Source organism: Carassius gibelio, chromosome A21 (assembly GCF_023724105.1).
Source record: "Carassius gibelio isolate Cgi1373 ecotype wild population from Czech Republic chromosome A21, carGib1.2-hapl.c, whole genome shotgun sequence".
Taxonomy (NCBI): Eukaryota; Metazoa; Chordata; class Actinopteri; order Cypriniformes; family Cyprinidae; genus Carassius; species Carassius gibelio.
Genome location: NC_068391.1, coordinates 13,748,671 through 13,763,540, shown reverse-complemented (window position 1 = coordinate 13,763,540; position 14,870 = coordinate 13,748,671). Strand labels below are relative to the sequence as shown.

General features: G+C 37.6%; 1 protein-coding gene across 1 annotated transcript in view; it reads left to right on the top strand.

Moving 5' to 3' along the window:
* The window catches only part of slc8a4a (solute carrier family 8 member 4a), a 59,248-nt gene that overhangs the window by 18,240 nt on the left and 26,138 nt on the right, over window positions 1–14,870 (top strand). The window contains exons 2-3 of the mRNA XM_052538080.1: window positions 4,037–5,420; window positions 6,219–6,733. Coding sequence (XP_052394040.1) covers window positions 4,095–5,420; window positions 6,219–6,733 — 1,841 coding nt within the window. The 5' untranslated portion in view covers window positions 4,037–4,094. The remainder of the gene's footprint in view (window positions 1–4,036; window positions 5,421–6,218; window positions 6,734–14,870) is intronic.

The following is a 14,870-nucleotide window of genomic DNA, read 5'->3' as shown; positions in this document are numbered from 1 at the left end:
TAAGCCTCGGACTTAAAGGATTAGTTCACTTCCAGAACAAACATTTCCTGATAATTTACTAACCTCAATGTCATCCAAGATGCTCATGTGTTTCTGTCTTCAGTCGCAAAGAAGTTAAGGTTTTTGAGGAAAACATTCCAGGATTTTTCTCTATATTATGCACTTAAATGGTGGCCAACGGGTTGAAGGTCCGAATTGCAGTTTCATTTCCTCTTCAAAGGGCTCTACACGATCCCAGCCAAGGAATAATGGTCTTATTTTACTTATTCTACTTTTTAACCAAAAATGCACATCTTGCACTTGCTCAGAGATGCACATCCACAAACATGGATGACATGGGGGTGAGTAAATTATAAGGATTTTTTTTTATTCTGAAAGTGAACTAATCCTTTAAGGGCCGATCACACACAATAAAGATTCTGTCTCCTTATTTTTTTTAATTTTTGGCAAGTAAGCATGTGCTAGAGAAATATTGTCTTTGGTTGTTGTATTGCATTTTGCTGTTTTTCCAGCTTAATCTAATTAGTATTCATAGGTACATACAACATAATATTTGCATTTTCGTATGTTTGGATATGCTCTGAAACATACACAGCTTAAGAAATGTGCAAACACCTTTTTTTGACATTTTCATATTATATTATGACTATATTTGTACAGTTACATTTTACAGTAACGCTACCATTCAAAAGTTTGGGTTAAAAACTGTTTTTGAAAGAAACCTCCTATGCTCAACAAGGCTACATTTATTTTGTTTACATTTATTAAATACAGTTATAACAGCATTATTGTAATACATATTTACAAGTTAATATAACTTTCTGTTGTCATATGTTCCTGTGAAGACAAAGCTGAAAAAAAACAGTAAAAAGAGCAATATTGTAAAATATTATGACAATCCCACACACAAAATTGTCATGTTGAATTGACAGCCCTAATTTGAGATATGCATTAATTTATTATTGTGCATATCTGCAATGGTGCACATTCAGAGCTTTCAAAGGAGCAATGTGGGGTCTAACCTTCCTCACACATAAGCTATCCATGATTATCTTATGTCACATTAATGACATTTGACCTGAACTTGGAGTGACAGCCCTGGCTCCGTCACACATCGTCGTAGTGGAAGATGATCTCATATTGCTCTGCAGCTCCAAGCAGCCAGAGATACTGATGTGTGTGTGTGTGTGCATGAGTGATTTAGTCAACAGGCCAAATACAGCAGTCACGCATGTGTGATTCCAGCTCTTATATAAACTTGCCTCTACAGGGATCCCTGTATAGAGGGTGGGATGGCACCATTCCGCATTTGTATGATTTATTTAGAGTCAGATTAAACATTAAACACTGACAGCTTGTCAGCATATACAATATTTACTAAATATTGTTCCCAAATAAAGTCATCCTTGGGAAGCACAAAATATTTGTTTCAAAAACATAAACAAATCTTAATAAATAAACCAATTCTGAATTTTTGAACGTTAGTATAAATTGTCATTTTGCTTTTGGATTTTTAGGGTGTATCTGCAAAACACCGGTATTCACTTATTTTTCCCTTATTTTCTATATATTTTTGTAGATCCCATATTTCAGTTTGATGTAAAGATATACTATATACATACTATAAGATATACTATATTTCACACTTTCAAATAGCTTGCAACCATATTGAAGTTATATTGAATATACTGTATATTAAAGATATATTTATGTTGTAGAATTCCATTCTGTGTTCAAGGATGGTGTTATCCAGACTGAAAAGACATCTGTGTTCCCGACATCTGGGTTTTATATTATTTATATTTTAATATATAATATTTTTGACATGATAAAGTAGTTTTTGTAGGAGTCTATAGAGCTCTTCAAACTACATTGAGTCAAATGCCTTTTTTTCAGTAAAGCAAGCAAACCGTTTTTGTTTGATGTACAGTCTGTTATTTAATGTGTAGAAAAAGGTCTATACGTGAACATTAGTACGATGGCCTTGATCACTGCATTAGAAAAAGAGTGCAAAACAGGAAGTATAGATGATAACTTCACAGCCATCAATGAAATTCATGTGCCCCTTTAATGCCTTTCAAAAATGATCCTTATGTACTGTGGGTTATTTGATATAACATGACAAGTTGTCATCTAACACAGGCTTTACATAACATCTCAAGATGGCTTCAGCTGTCCCATTTAACTCTAAACACACAGAAAACTTTCTCAATGTGTTTTTCTATCAACCAGAGGTCCCCTGACAGCATCTTTGAGGTTCATTTAGACCATGAACCCATTCAGGAGGTTCATGAAACGAAATACTTGGGGATAATCTTGGATAAACACCTGAAGTTTCAAAGTCAAGTAAATCATGTTTGCAGGAAAGTAAAATCAAATCTGAACCGTTTTCGTTTTATTAGAGGAGAGTTGTCACATCACGCGGCTTTATTGTTTATGCACGCAATGGTTTTTTCACATCTGTCATACTGTATAACAGCATGGTCACAAACATCAGCGTCCACTTTGAAACCAGTTATCTCTCTATATAAACAGGAAATTAAGATATTTGACAAAAAACCAATGAGATGGCATCATTGTGATATCATAGAAAAGCATAAGCTTTTTACTTTTGAAAATTTTGTAAATTTTAGTATTTTGAAATTGACTTTTAAATGTATGAACAACTGTGTGTCACCACTGTTCTCTGGCCTCATGGAGAGGCGTCAGGGCTCTTTTAGACCTTCCACCAGAGCCTCAGTTAGTGGGGATTGTGTGCTCCCGAAGTTTAGAACATCTTTTGGACAGTCTAGCTTCTCCTTCAGAGGGGCTACACTATGGAACTCTCTTCCTACTGGATTAAAATTGCAGAACAATATTAACATCTTCACCAGAGAGCTCAAACAGTGGCTTAAATCGGGCCAAAGTTGTTCCCATGTATAAATTGTGCCGTGTTTTGTTTAACAATTGTGTTTTTTCTGTTGTAAAAGCCCCTATGGACAGGTGTTGAAAATTAGCACATGTGCTATAACACTTTAAACAATGCATCTGGTTTGTCCAGTGTTATTGCTATGTCCATATGAAATAAATAAATAAATTAAAAAAACAACAACTTTTATTTTATTCTTTATTTTTTCCCTAAAAACAGATAACAAATCTTTCACTTGTGATTAAGAGGCTAAATTCAAAATGGACAAGGTCTTATTTCTATATTATATGAGGTATTGTTGCATTTTAATGTTTTGGTTCTTTGTAATCGTCAGATGTGCACAGTTTGTCAGCAATGATCATATTGTTGTAGGGTTGAGTAGCTTGTGCTCTCTGAGATGCAACCCTTATAAAGAGTTCACTATGATGCAAGCTGTATTGTGCTGTCAGAAACTCTGTTTGCAACCAACAGCAACCCCATTCTCCCTGAAGGAGTCTGTTTCAGGTGATGTTTGAAGCAATGAAGAAATTAGTCTTGTATGGAAGTTTTCTGATTTTTCTGTCCCATTCCCGCTAAAATTTGTATATATTTTTTCTAACCCCTGCCCGCAACTCTTACACTTTGACCTGTTGCCACTGCAGGTTGAGATCAATGCAAACTTTTTGGTCCTGTTCAGTATGATTCTGTCTTGCCCTGGTGTCTTAGGCTTTTTTTCTGATTCCCACACACACAATGCTTCTGACCTCACCTTGTTGCATTGTTACAGCAGGAAAAATGCCCCTTTCAAAAAAAAAATTGAGAATATCCAACCTTGTGCCCGTAAACCGTTTATTTTTGTTGCACAATAGACAAATAGCATTTTGTACCATAAAACAATTTAAGTAACTCTAACTTAGATATTTATATTTTGTTTGAGTCCCACCAGTCCCACCACTTTCTCCCATTTCCAGCACACAAAGCACTATCTTCCCACTCTCGCTCAGCAATTCAAAACTTCACTCAGTTGCATCAGGTCTTGTGGGAATGCAGACCTCTACTTTCAAGCTGTTCTTAATGTGAATGTTACATTTAGATACACTTAACAGGTTTTTTGAATTGCCATTCTCATGTTGTTTTTGTGTGTTACAGTGGTTTATTGATCACCATCTCTGCGACTGGTGGACACAGTTACCGCTATACTGCCATCATGCTTCATTTGCGCCTTCCATCGACCCCTTTCTACTTCACTCCTTGCCTTTCCTCTCTCCTCCTCCTGATCTTCCTCTTGGGCCTCACCCATATGTCTCAGGCTGGTGGCGATGTGTCCCACAGCAGCTCGGGGAACTGTTCAGGAGAGGACAGCTGCTCTGACGGTGTCGTCCTGCCGGTATGGAACCCCCAGAACCCCTCTGTGGGCGATAAGGTGGCACGTGCCATCGTCTACTTTGTGGCCCTCATCTACATGTTCTTGGGCATGTCCATCATCGCCGACAGGTTCATGTCATCCATCGAGGTGATTACGTCTCAAGAGAAGGAGATAACGATCAAGAAACCCAATGGCGAGACTACCACTGCTACCGTACGCATCTGGAATGAGACCGTGTCTAACTTGACCCTCATGGCTTTGGGATCGTCGGCTCCTGAGATCCTGTTATCTGTTATTGAGGTCTGCGGGCACAAGTTTGAGGCTGGTCACCTGGGCCCGAGCACAATTGTGGGTAGTGCTGCATTCAACATGTTCATCATCATCGCCATCTGTGTTTACGTGGTCCCAGATGGCGAAGTACGCAAAATCAAGCACTTGAGGGTCTTCTTTGTGACGGCAGCCTGGAGCATTTTCGCCTACATTTGGCTCTACTTGATCCTCTCTGTCTTCTCTCCCGGCGTGGTGGAAGTCTGGGAGGCCGTGCTTACTTTCCTCTTCTTTCCGCTCTGTGTGGTTCAGGCCTGGATCGCTGACCGTCGCTTGCTCTTTTACAAATACGTCCACAAGCGCTACCGTGCTGACAAGAACCGTGGCATCATCATTGAGACGGAGGGTGACGGCATATTCACCAAGATGGATATGGAGATGGACAGCCAAGGTGCCAATTCCCACCACAAGGAGGCACTTGATGGGATGCTGGCCGGTGTGGAGGAAGGAGGTGGTGGAGGAGGTGGAGGGGAAGAAGAGGAGGCCAGGAGGGATATGGCTCGCACTCTGAAGGAGCTCAAGCAAAGACACCCAGAGAAGGATATGGAGCAGCTGATCGAGATGGCCAACTATCAAGTGCTTGTGCAACAGCAGAAGAGTCGAGCTTTTTATCGCATCCAGGCCACCCGCATGATGATCGGAGCAGGGAACATCCTGAAGAAGCATGCTGCAGACCAAGCCAGGAAGGTGGTGAGCTGCCATGAATCTAATGCCCAGGAAGAAGACCCTCACACCATCTACCTGGAGTTTGAGCCCTCCCATTACCAGTGCTTTGAGAACTGTGGCTCCTTAAAAATCTCCGTGACCCGACATGGTGGAGACAGTGGCTGCACTGTCAAGGTAATGATTCTACTGCTTTTACCCAACAGTACTGTGATTACATATCTATGATTGTACTTTAATTATATGGATGTGTTATAATTTTGGGGCCAGAAAACCTACATGATTCCCTGCAGAGAGGATGTACTCTCAGAGCTATTTTAAATAATTACAGCACTTAGGAGACGTGCAATTTTAACAGATTTCTGATGATCACGGTTTAGTATTTAAACCTTTCAATTGTGAAGTTTACGACAGGAAATTGGATTCAATTATTTTGTAAGTGGTGTTGATAAGAAGGTGAAATATACTATAGTATCATTAATATGAATGTTGTTATTACCACATAATAATTCTTTTAAATGAAAAATATTATTTTAAAATAAATGATTCATAATAATTCCAAATAATAATTATTAGAAAATTAATAAATAAAAAAGTCCAAAAAAAGTTATTATTTTCATTGGCGTATAATAATAATAACAGCAACAATACAGCATAACAGTTATAGTAAGTTTACAAAAAATAAATGTCTGTTACTATTATATAATACAATTAATATTTGGTTTTATTATTGTTATTAATTATTTATTATTATTATTATTATTATTATTATTATTATTATTATTATTATTATTATTATTATTATTATTAATTGTTGTTCTTGGAATCTTTAAAATATCACACATCCTATGCAAAAAGTTTCATTATAACTGTATTTCCTCCCAGTTGACTCCCTGTTCCTCTTGAACATAAAAAGATAGCATTGCTTCCTCAGCACTTTAGCTGTATGACAGTAGAAACTGTTCTTGTGTCTAGGTTGACTATCGCACAGAGGATGGCACTGCTAACGCAGGATCAGACTATGAATTCGCCGAGGGCACTCTGGTCTTTAAACCAGGTGAGACGGTGAAGGAGCTGACAGTTGGCGTGATTGACGATGACATATTTGAGGAAGATGAGCATTTCTATGTAAATCTCAGCAACCCTCGTGTTGTCCACCGCGCTGAGGTCTCCGTCCTCGACCCTAATGCGGTGTCTCCAGGCAACAGCATTATGGCGTCCAGCCACGTTCCTCCCAAAGCTGCCCTAGGTAACGCACACACTGCCACGGTGACCATTTACGATGACGACCATGCGGGGATCTTCACGTTCGAGAGCAATGCCACAAGAGTGAGTGAAAGCGTGGGCATGATGCAGGTGAAGGTCCACAGAACATCTGGAGCGAGGGGGAAGGTGGCAGTACCGTACCACACTACCGAAGGAACCGCCAAAGCTGGAGAAGACTACGAAGAGGTGGCTGGCAAACTGGAGTTCCTCAATGATGAGACCTTGTAAGTTTAAATATTCTTCCTTGAATATGTTTTACTACTAATTTATCAAGTGTGCATGGGCAGTTTTCAATGGGACAAAAGGCTCTGTTGTCACTGCCAACACTGATTGAGACTTGCACTGATGTTTGCAGAGAGCATATGTTTTTGTGTTTGAATAGACAAGGCTGAATCAAGCCAACATTTGCCATTAAAAGTTTAGCTCAAAGCTACATCCCAATATTACATACATCTACTTTTTATTCACAAGGAATATTGATTAATGACTTGGAAAAACTGTTTATATATTACAGTATCAGTAACAAATGAAATTGGGTATGCATCTCATATCTCAGATTTCTATTTGTAGTCTGCATGTACATGAAAATTTCCACCACAGATTGGTAGTTAAAGTACAACGATGTGCCCTGATGACCTGTTATGATCAGAGTATGCTTGGATTATGAGCTCCAGTGCTAAAAATTGAAACATCGATAGATAAGAGCTAGGCAGAAAGAAATCTATAGTCGTACATAAAAAAGGAAGAAACAAGGGATAACATCAAAGAGACATGTAAAGTCTGGAATAAAGCCAGAGAGGGGGAGATGGAGATTGATAAAGCTGCTGAGTTTTCTCTCAATCCTGAAAATCGATACTGACCTGCACATCAAGCACACTACGCTGGTGCAAAACTGAGGTGAGCAGGTCAGATGTAGAAAAGAACATGCCGGCAACAGAGGGAGTTATTGTAACCTGCTTGTTAGGTTGTAGGTAAATAACTGAAATAGGCTTTGGGGTGAACATAGCATTGCAAGTCATGGATGGACTGCATTGACATTGAGAGAAAAGCTCATGCATTCCAAGATGGAGAAGTTCTAATCATAAGCGGCATGCCCATTCAAACTGACAAACCCTTTGGGATGCTTTCCCAATAACTTTGTCTCTTACTGCACTATGAAGACCCTAATTGTATACTTCAACTAAAGGTATACCTTTCCTAGGATTATTCTGTAAACTATACCTTAGGAGGTTGCTTCTTACATGCAATGTTGTCAAGTGCTGTCTGTGGCAGTGGTGATAAATAGATTGATGTCGATGGTCTAGGAAACAATTATGGTCTAGGATGGTCTAGGCTACCTACAACAGCAAAAGAACTCACACTTGTAATAACATTAACCAAGCAAATACATCTAACAAACAATATGACAAAAACAACAAGCTATTTCCATGTTTTCCACACCAAATTATGTTTTATTATCTACAAAAAGCACACTTTCTTTCTCGCACACTTTTTCTTTAAAATAGCACACATATACAGTACAGATTCCCAGTCCAGCGCACACGCGGATCAAACACACGCACAGAAACTTGTCAGTGCTGCCTTGTGACTTTATCAATAAAGTAGATTTGCAACTGAAAGGCTACATGACATTTCTCAGCATGGAGGTAATAACGGTGAATGATTTCCATGGATTATAATTTTTGTTTGCTTTTATTATAGTGTTAATAGTTTTTGTTTAATAGTTATTTATATTTTGTTTGTTTTTGGGTGGTAATAATATATATTAGTAGGGAAGTGGGTACAATAAGAGGTAAATCTGGCCCTGGCAACACTAAATGACAGTATACCTTCACTGGCCTTTAAAAGGGTCATTTATATTAACATTATATATTTGCCATTTGTCTTCATTTACTTGAAAACCACGGTTGATTGGTCAGCAGCCACATCACATTATTGGTGTAAATCACTAATTTCTGTTATTGGATGACCTACTCAATAAAAGCGCCTCACTGGAAACATATAACCAACAGCTACCAACAGCTACCATGGAGGAGAAAAAATAGGAGAGCCACCAGCAGCACCAACAAAATCTAAAAGCTGCTGAAATTGCTGCCGTGACAGGCAGATTGTTTTTAAAATTGCAGCTTCTGACATGGTAGGCAGGGCACTAAAGTTTTCACACATGAAATAGTGCACATACACTAAATGGCTCCACGTAAAGTGCCATATTTGATTTAGCAGATCAATTTGCTGTATCGCTGCCATAGTTTGGCCAAATTACCAACCACAATCGTTCCCAGTAAATAGACTCTTAAGCCTTTAATGCCTAATTTTTTTGCCAGGTGATGTACCTTTGGGTATCCTTAACTAAGAACCTTTCATGAGACACATATTGTATATGTTAAGATACAGCTTAAGGTATGACAACTTTAGAATGACGTAGGGTTTAGGGAAACACACCTCAGATCCTTAAGCCAAGTAGATATTGAATGCAACTTCCAAAATAAGTATAACCTGGACACCGCGGTGGTATAGGTTTTATTTACAATGAAAGGAAACTGATCATGAATTCAGATCTATACATACTGTACAGATCTATACATATAAATACATATAATTTATTACTAAGTTACTGATAATACTAATAATTATACCTTTTTTAAATGTCTTAACTATAGTTAAATGCATTCCAGCTGAATTAGATTCTTTAAAACAAATCTTACTGACCCCAAAGTATACACAAAAAGAAAAAGATATAATATATTACATAAATATGTCAAATAAATATTCACAGAAATATTGGTACCTTTCTACAAATTAAAAAAAGTTACACTTCACACCATTGAAACTTGCTGAATGAGTACCTATAAGATTGTTATATTAATTAGAAAATAATGGTCTATCATAGCAACCAAATTCACCCCTATTTCTCATAAACAGGTTATAAACCTAGGACCATTTGCATTTAAATCAAATAACGTAAAGGAACACTCCACTTTTTTTGAAAACTCCCCTAGAGTTGAGTTTTACTGTTTTCGAATCTATTCAGCTGATCTCCGTGTCTGGCAGTAGCACTTTTAGCTTAGCTTAGCATAGATAATTGAATCTGATTAGACCATTAGAATTCGCTCAAAAATGACCTAAGAGTTTCTATATTTTTCCTATTTAAAACTTTACTCTTTTGTAGTTAAATCTTGTACTAAGACTGACAGAAAATGAAAAGTTGTGATTTTCTATGCCAATATGGCTAGGAACTATACTCTCATTCTGGTGTAATAATCAAGGAACTTTGCTGCCGTACCATGGGAGCAGCAGGCACAATGATATTCCTTGATTATTACGCCAGAATGAGAGCATAGATCCTAGCCATATCAGCCTAGAAAATCGCAACTTTTCATTTTCTGTGAAATGCTAACGGTCTAATCAGATTCAATGATCTATGCTAAGCTAAGCTAAAAGTGCTACCGCCAGACACGGAGATCAGCTGAATAGATACGTAAATGTTAAAACTCGACCGTTAACTCTAGGGGAGTTGGAAAATGAGCCTATTTTCAAAAAAAGTAGAGTGTTCCTTTAATGCTCGAATTCCCATTTTAAATCCTGCTCTGCTTATTAAAAGTGGCAGTAATATCATCCAGACCAGGCAAGAATGTATCATTTTAACACTTTCTAGAAAAAAAAGCTTTGGCTGCATCTGAATATTAGATTGAGATGTCATCATGTTTCCTTTTGCATGATAAATGTTTTTGCCTTTGGGCTTGTCTTGCCACAGGCACAGAGTGAGTCAGGACTGCTGTCGGTACTACCTCCAAAACAATATATTATGTGCACAACACCCCTGAATCCTCTGGTTGGTAAGATTGGACTGGGAACAATATGACATGAAGGAAGGGGAGCACAATGATTGAGAAATGAGAGCAGGGACAGATGGATGCATCGATCGAAGTGATTAGCTTGAAAAGTAAGAGCAGCAAAATGAAGAGAGGCATAATGGTGTGCTAGACATCATGGGATGGACAGGATTAAACCATGATGTAATGATAAAGCACAAGCTATAATTCAGTTCACAGAGGTGAAAAGAGAGAGAAAGAAGAGGTAAGAGGCAGGTACGCGGGTGGAAGGCAAGGTAGAATGAGGGAGGCATGAGAGATGAGGGTGATTCGTTTGATCAGTTCACTCATACTGTTCAGTGTGTTGGGCAACTAGAGAGGGTTACAGAAGTCAAGCACTGTGTGGGAGTGTGTGTGTGTGTGTGTTTTACATGAAATGTGTCATACTGAAAGTTTTGTCTTTCGTGGAAGGATCTGACCTGTGTGAGTGTATGTTGATTCTAAATGGTACATGTGAGTATTTTTGGAAGCGGGTGAATGACCGTGCACCACGTACAAGCTTTTGTGTGCGTTCTGAAGTGGAAACTGAGAACTATAGAAGGATTATGATAACTAGGAATGTACCAGTATTTAAATTTTGGCTAATAGTGGTAAACTGACACTTAAATTTTATTATAATATGTTATATATGCCACCCAATCAATTTAACCTCCGTTCAACCTGAAAATGTGACTTTGTGTTCTGTTTTAGAAGGATTATTAATTTATACATTAAAATGTGAATATCTGCTTATTTACACTTGTCACATTGACATCATATAAACAAGAAGTCAGTAAATAGACTAATCTAAGAATAATGTAATGTACGTTTATTTCCTATTAATTTCGGATAAAACATGAAGTTCAGTTAGGGAGCCAGTTGTAAACTGACTGATTCACTTTTTGCCTGAATAAAGTTCAGAAATTCACCCTACCTTTTCTAAATCCATTTTATCGATCTTATTGCAAATGATTTATCCATCCATCCATCTCTCCATGTCATTTTTTATTTATTTCTCTCCGGTGACATATTTCCTTTTCGGTAATCTGTTTCTCTCAGATCTATGTCAATATGCAAAAGAAATGATCTATGGCTATCAATTACATTTCAGCTTTTAATCATTTTTGCGCATTTGCAGCCGCTTTAGTTGTCTTTAACCCTGTATGACAATTAACCAATACATGTTTGATATTAAAGTTTGGTTAAGATAAATGAAAAACAGAATTCTCAATCAGTAATGGAACTTTTAAGAAACCCAAATCGTTCAGTGAAATCATAACAAGAGTCGATGAATTCCTTACAATTCCCATACAGCTATGTGTGAGTGTGATCACTCCTGAGAGCATGTTGGAGGTGGTGTGGAATAGTGTATGGTGTATCTGTGTGGGTGGATGAGTGAATTTGACTCCAGATATGATTCTCTTAGTTTGTGCATGTATGTTTCGATTTTTTTGCTTTCATGTTCAAAGCATGGTTGCACATGTGAAGGCAAAAAATGCAAATGAGCCTCTGTTTTTGAGTTTCATCTGTAGATTTTGTTTCCTTTGAATGGGTTTTATATTTCTGTATCGGTCTGGATGCATTTGTTCGCATTTGCATATGTGCATATGAGTGTGTTTGTCAGTGGATTTTTGCTGAAAAGACTGCCAAACAGCACAACAGAAACTTAACTCTTATTCCCACTGCAGTCACAATTCTGACACCCGACAGCAAGAGAAAAGGGAATTATTATGACTTGTGTGTATGTGTGTGTGTGTGTGTGCAGGATAGTAAGGGGGTCCAACATTATGCATAAGTATGCATTTTGGTGTGTATTTGTTCCCATTAAAACAGAATGACATATACAGAAAATTTTATACACTCCCAGTACCCTGCTCTCCGATGGCATGATCCATTCACCCTCTCCCCCACACCCACTGTGTGTTTATGTGATTGCTTGTGTTATTTTTCTGGTTGCTCTGCTATTCTCATATGAAGATGAGAATCCGTGCCAAAGAAAAATTGAGCTGAAGCGGTGTGAAGTGGGCTATGAGTGCGCTTATGTAAGCGCTGCTCTCAGAACAGGCAGGAAACGTGCACACGGCAGAGGCTTACATGATGATCTGTGCGAGTAAAGAAAAGAGCGAATCGATACGAGCGGGATCTGCCGGCTCTGAGAGTTTGTGGGTTGTGACAAATCAATAGTGACCCAGCCTTATGACACAAACAATCTGCATGCTAAACATTCCCACTGATTTAAACATGTGGGAAAGCCTTGGGACCATATTTAAACACAGATTCTGTAATGTATCATCATCCTAAGAAAATTACTGCCAAATCATTTCATGAGGTACATCGATTTTAATTCATTTATTTGAATTCATTTCAATATTAATTTAAACTCTTCTAGATTCTAACACATATTCTGGTGTCTAGATAATGCTTAAAGGCATCGCTCACCCAAATATGAATATTCTGTCTGACCCTATTTGTTCTGTTGTACACATAAAGAGATATTTCCCTGAATGTCCAAGCTCCTCTACAGTGAAAGTGGAGGGGGAACAGGGAGAAGGGCTGTGACCAGAAGGTGGTTGGTGGCCAAAAATTTAGATCGAAACGTCACTTTGAAGTATTATTTTTAAGTGTAATATTTGTGTTTTCTATAAATATTATTATTAACATTTATAAATGATGGAAAATTTAATTAAATTCATACTAAACATAACTGCATCAAATTACAATGTGTTAAAACTTTGTTCAAATATTCAAATAGGAATGCACAAGACATTCTTTGGGTATTTACCTGCCTTCCACAGGTCTGCTGTTATTAATTTTAACATTTAATCAAGTAATCGATCATTTCAAAGACAACCGTCAACCGACTATATAGCTTTCTTTAAATTATTATTATTATTGCATTTTTATAAACTACTGCTCCAAAGTAAGAAATTAATGCTTTTAAAGGGGTCATATGATGCAATTTACATTTTTCCTTTCTCTTTGGAGTGTTACAAGCTTTTGGTGCATAAAGAAGATCTGTGAAGTTGCAAATAATAAAATGTCTCAAATTAAAGCTGCAGTAGGTAACTTTTGTAAAAATATTTTTTTTACATATTTGTTAAACCTGTCATTATGTCCTGACAGTAGAATATGAGACAGATAATCTGTGAAAAAATCAAGCTCCTCTGGCTCCTCCCAGTGGTCCTATTGCCATTTGCAGAAATTCATCCGCTCCCGGTAAAAAATAACCAATCAGAGCTGCGGTCCGTAACTTTGTGTTCAAAATGTAGAAAAATGTATAAAATAAGTGAGTACACCATGAATCCATTTTCCAAACCATGTTTTTAGCTTGTCCTGAATCACTAGGGTGCACCTATAATAAGTGTTTATATTCGGACAAATTTAGATTGCTTCGGGGGTACCGCGGCGGAGTAACCCAGTACCTTTGTGATTCTTCATAGACATAAACAGAGAGAAGTAGCTCCGGATACGATGTTCTTTTGCAAGACGCAAGCAGTTCTGTTAATTAACCGCTAGAGCGTCAAAAGTTACCTACCGCAGCTTTAAAAGCAATATTCTTTATCAAAGTTAAGACTCTGGCACGCCCCCCTAAAATGTCTCATTCAAACACACCTCCACAAAAGAGTTGCTTGCACAATCTGTAGAATTTTCATTTCTGGATGAACAATTCCTTGAGGTTTTAATATGCAGCTGCACAGTATTGAACACGAAGTGCTTCATGCATCAGTGTATGCAAGTGAACAAACATGTTTGTGATTTAATAATTGACATTTTCTGTTACAACTGGATGAAGAATGTAAGCTTTTTCTCTGACAGCTCAACTGGAGACAAAGCATCTCTGTGTCACTTTTTCCTAAAATGGGGAAATAGAGATTAAATGGAGCAAATCTTTTCTCCAGATAGTGACAGCACTGATTAGCATTTTGCTGCTTGTTTTCTTGTTGAAAAACAAGTACTCGCAATACTTCATCAACCTCACTTCCCTTCGTAAACACACATACAAATGGCTGAACACAGAAGCCCTGCCAAGCTCATAATGTTTGAATGTCTCTGCTAATGCTTCCACCATAAGATGTGGCTTTAAATTCCCTCTAACTCAGAAAGCCTTCAGGCGCAGAGATTCACCATCAGATTAGTGCATCTACATGAAATTATATCCCTTTAATCCTGTAATATGTTGTTATTCACCTTAAATGTCTTACTTAAAATATTGAATATGCAATCAAAGACTGGATTTTTTAAAATGGAAAATGGCCTTCAGCACAGCTTAGCCAATCAGATGAACAGTTATTACAAGTCTTTGGTGGTTTTGTAGTTCCAAAGGTGGATATTTCAAAGTGCAAGAAATGTATTCTAATGGAAATATTAGCATAAAAATTAATCATCCATTAAATTTTGGTTAGTAATGGTTACTAGTATCGTAGAAAACAATATGCATTCAGAACAACCATGTTTACAATATTTCCAAGCGATTATTATCAGTTCCAATACTTTTGTTAGCCTACAAGCT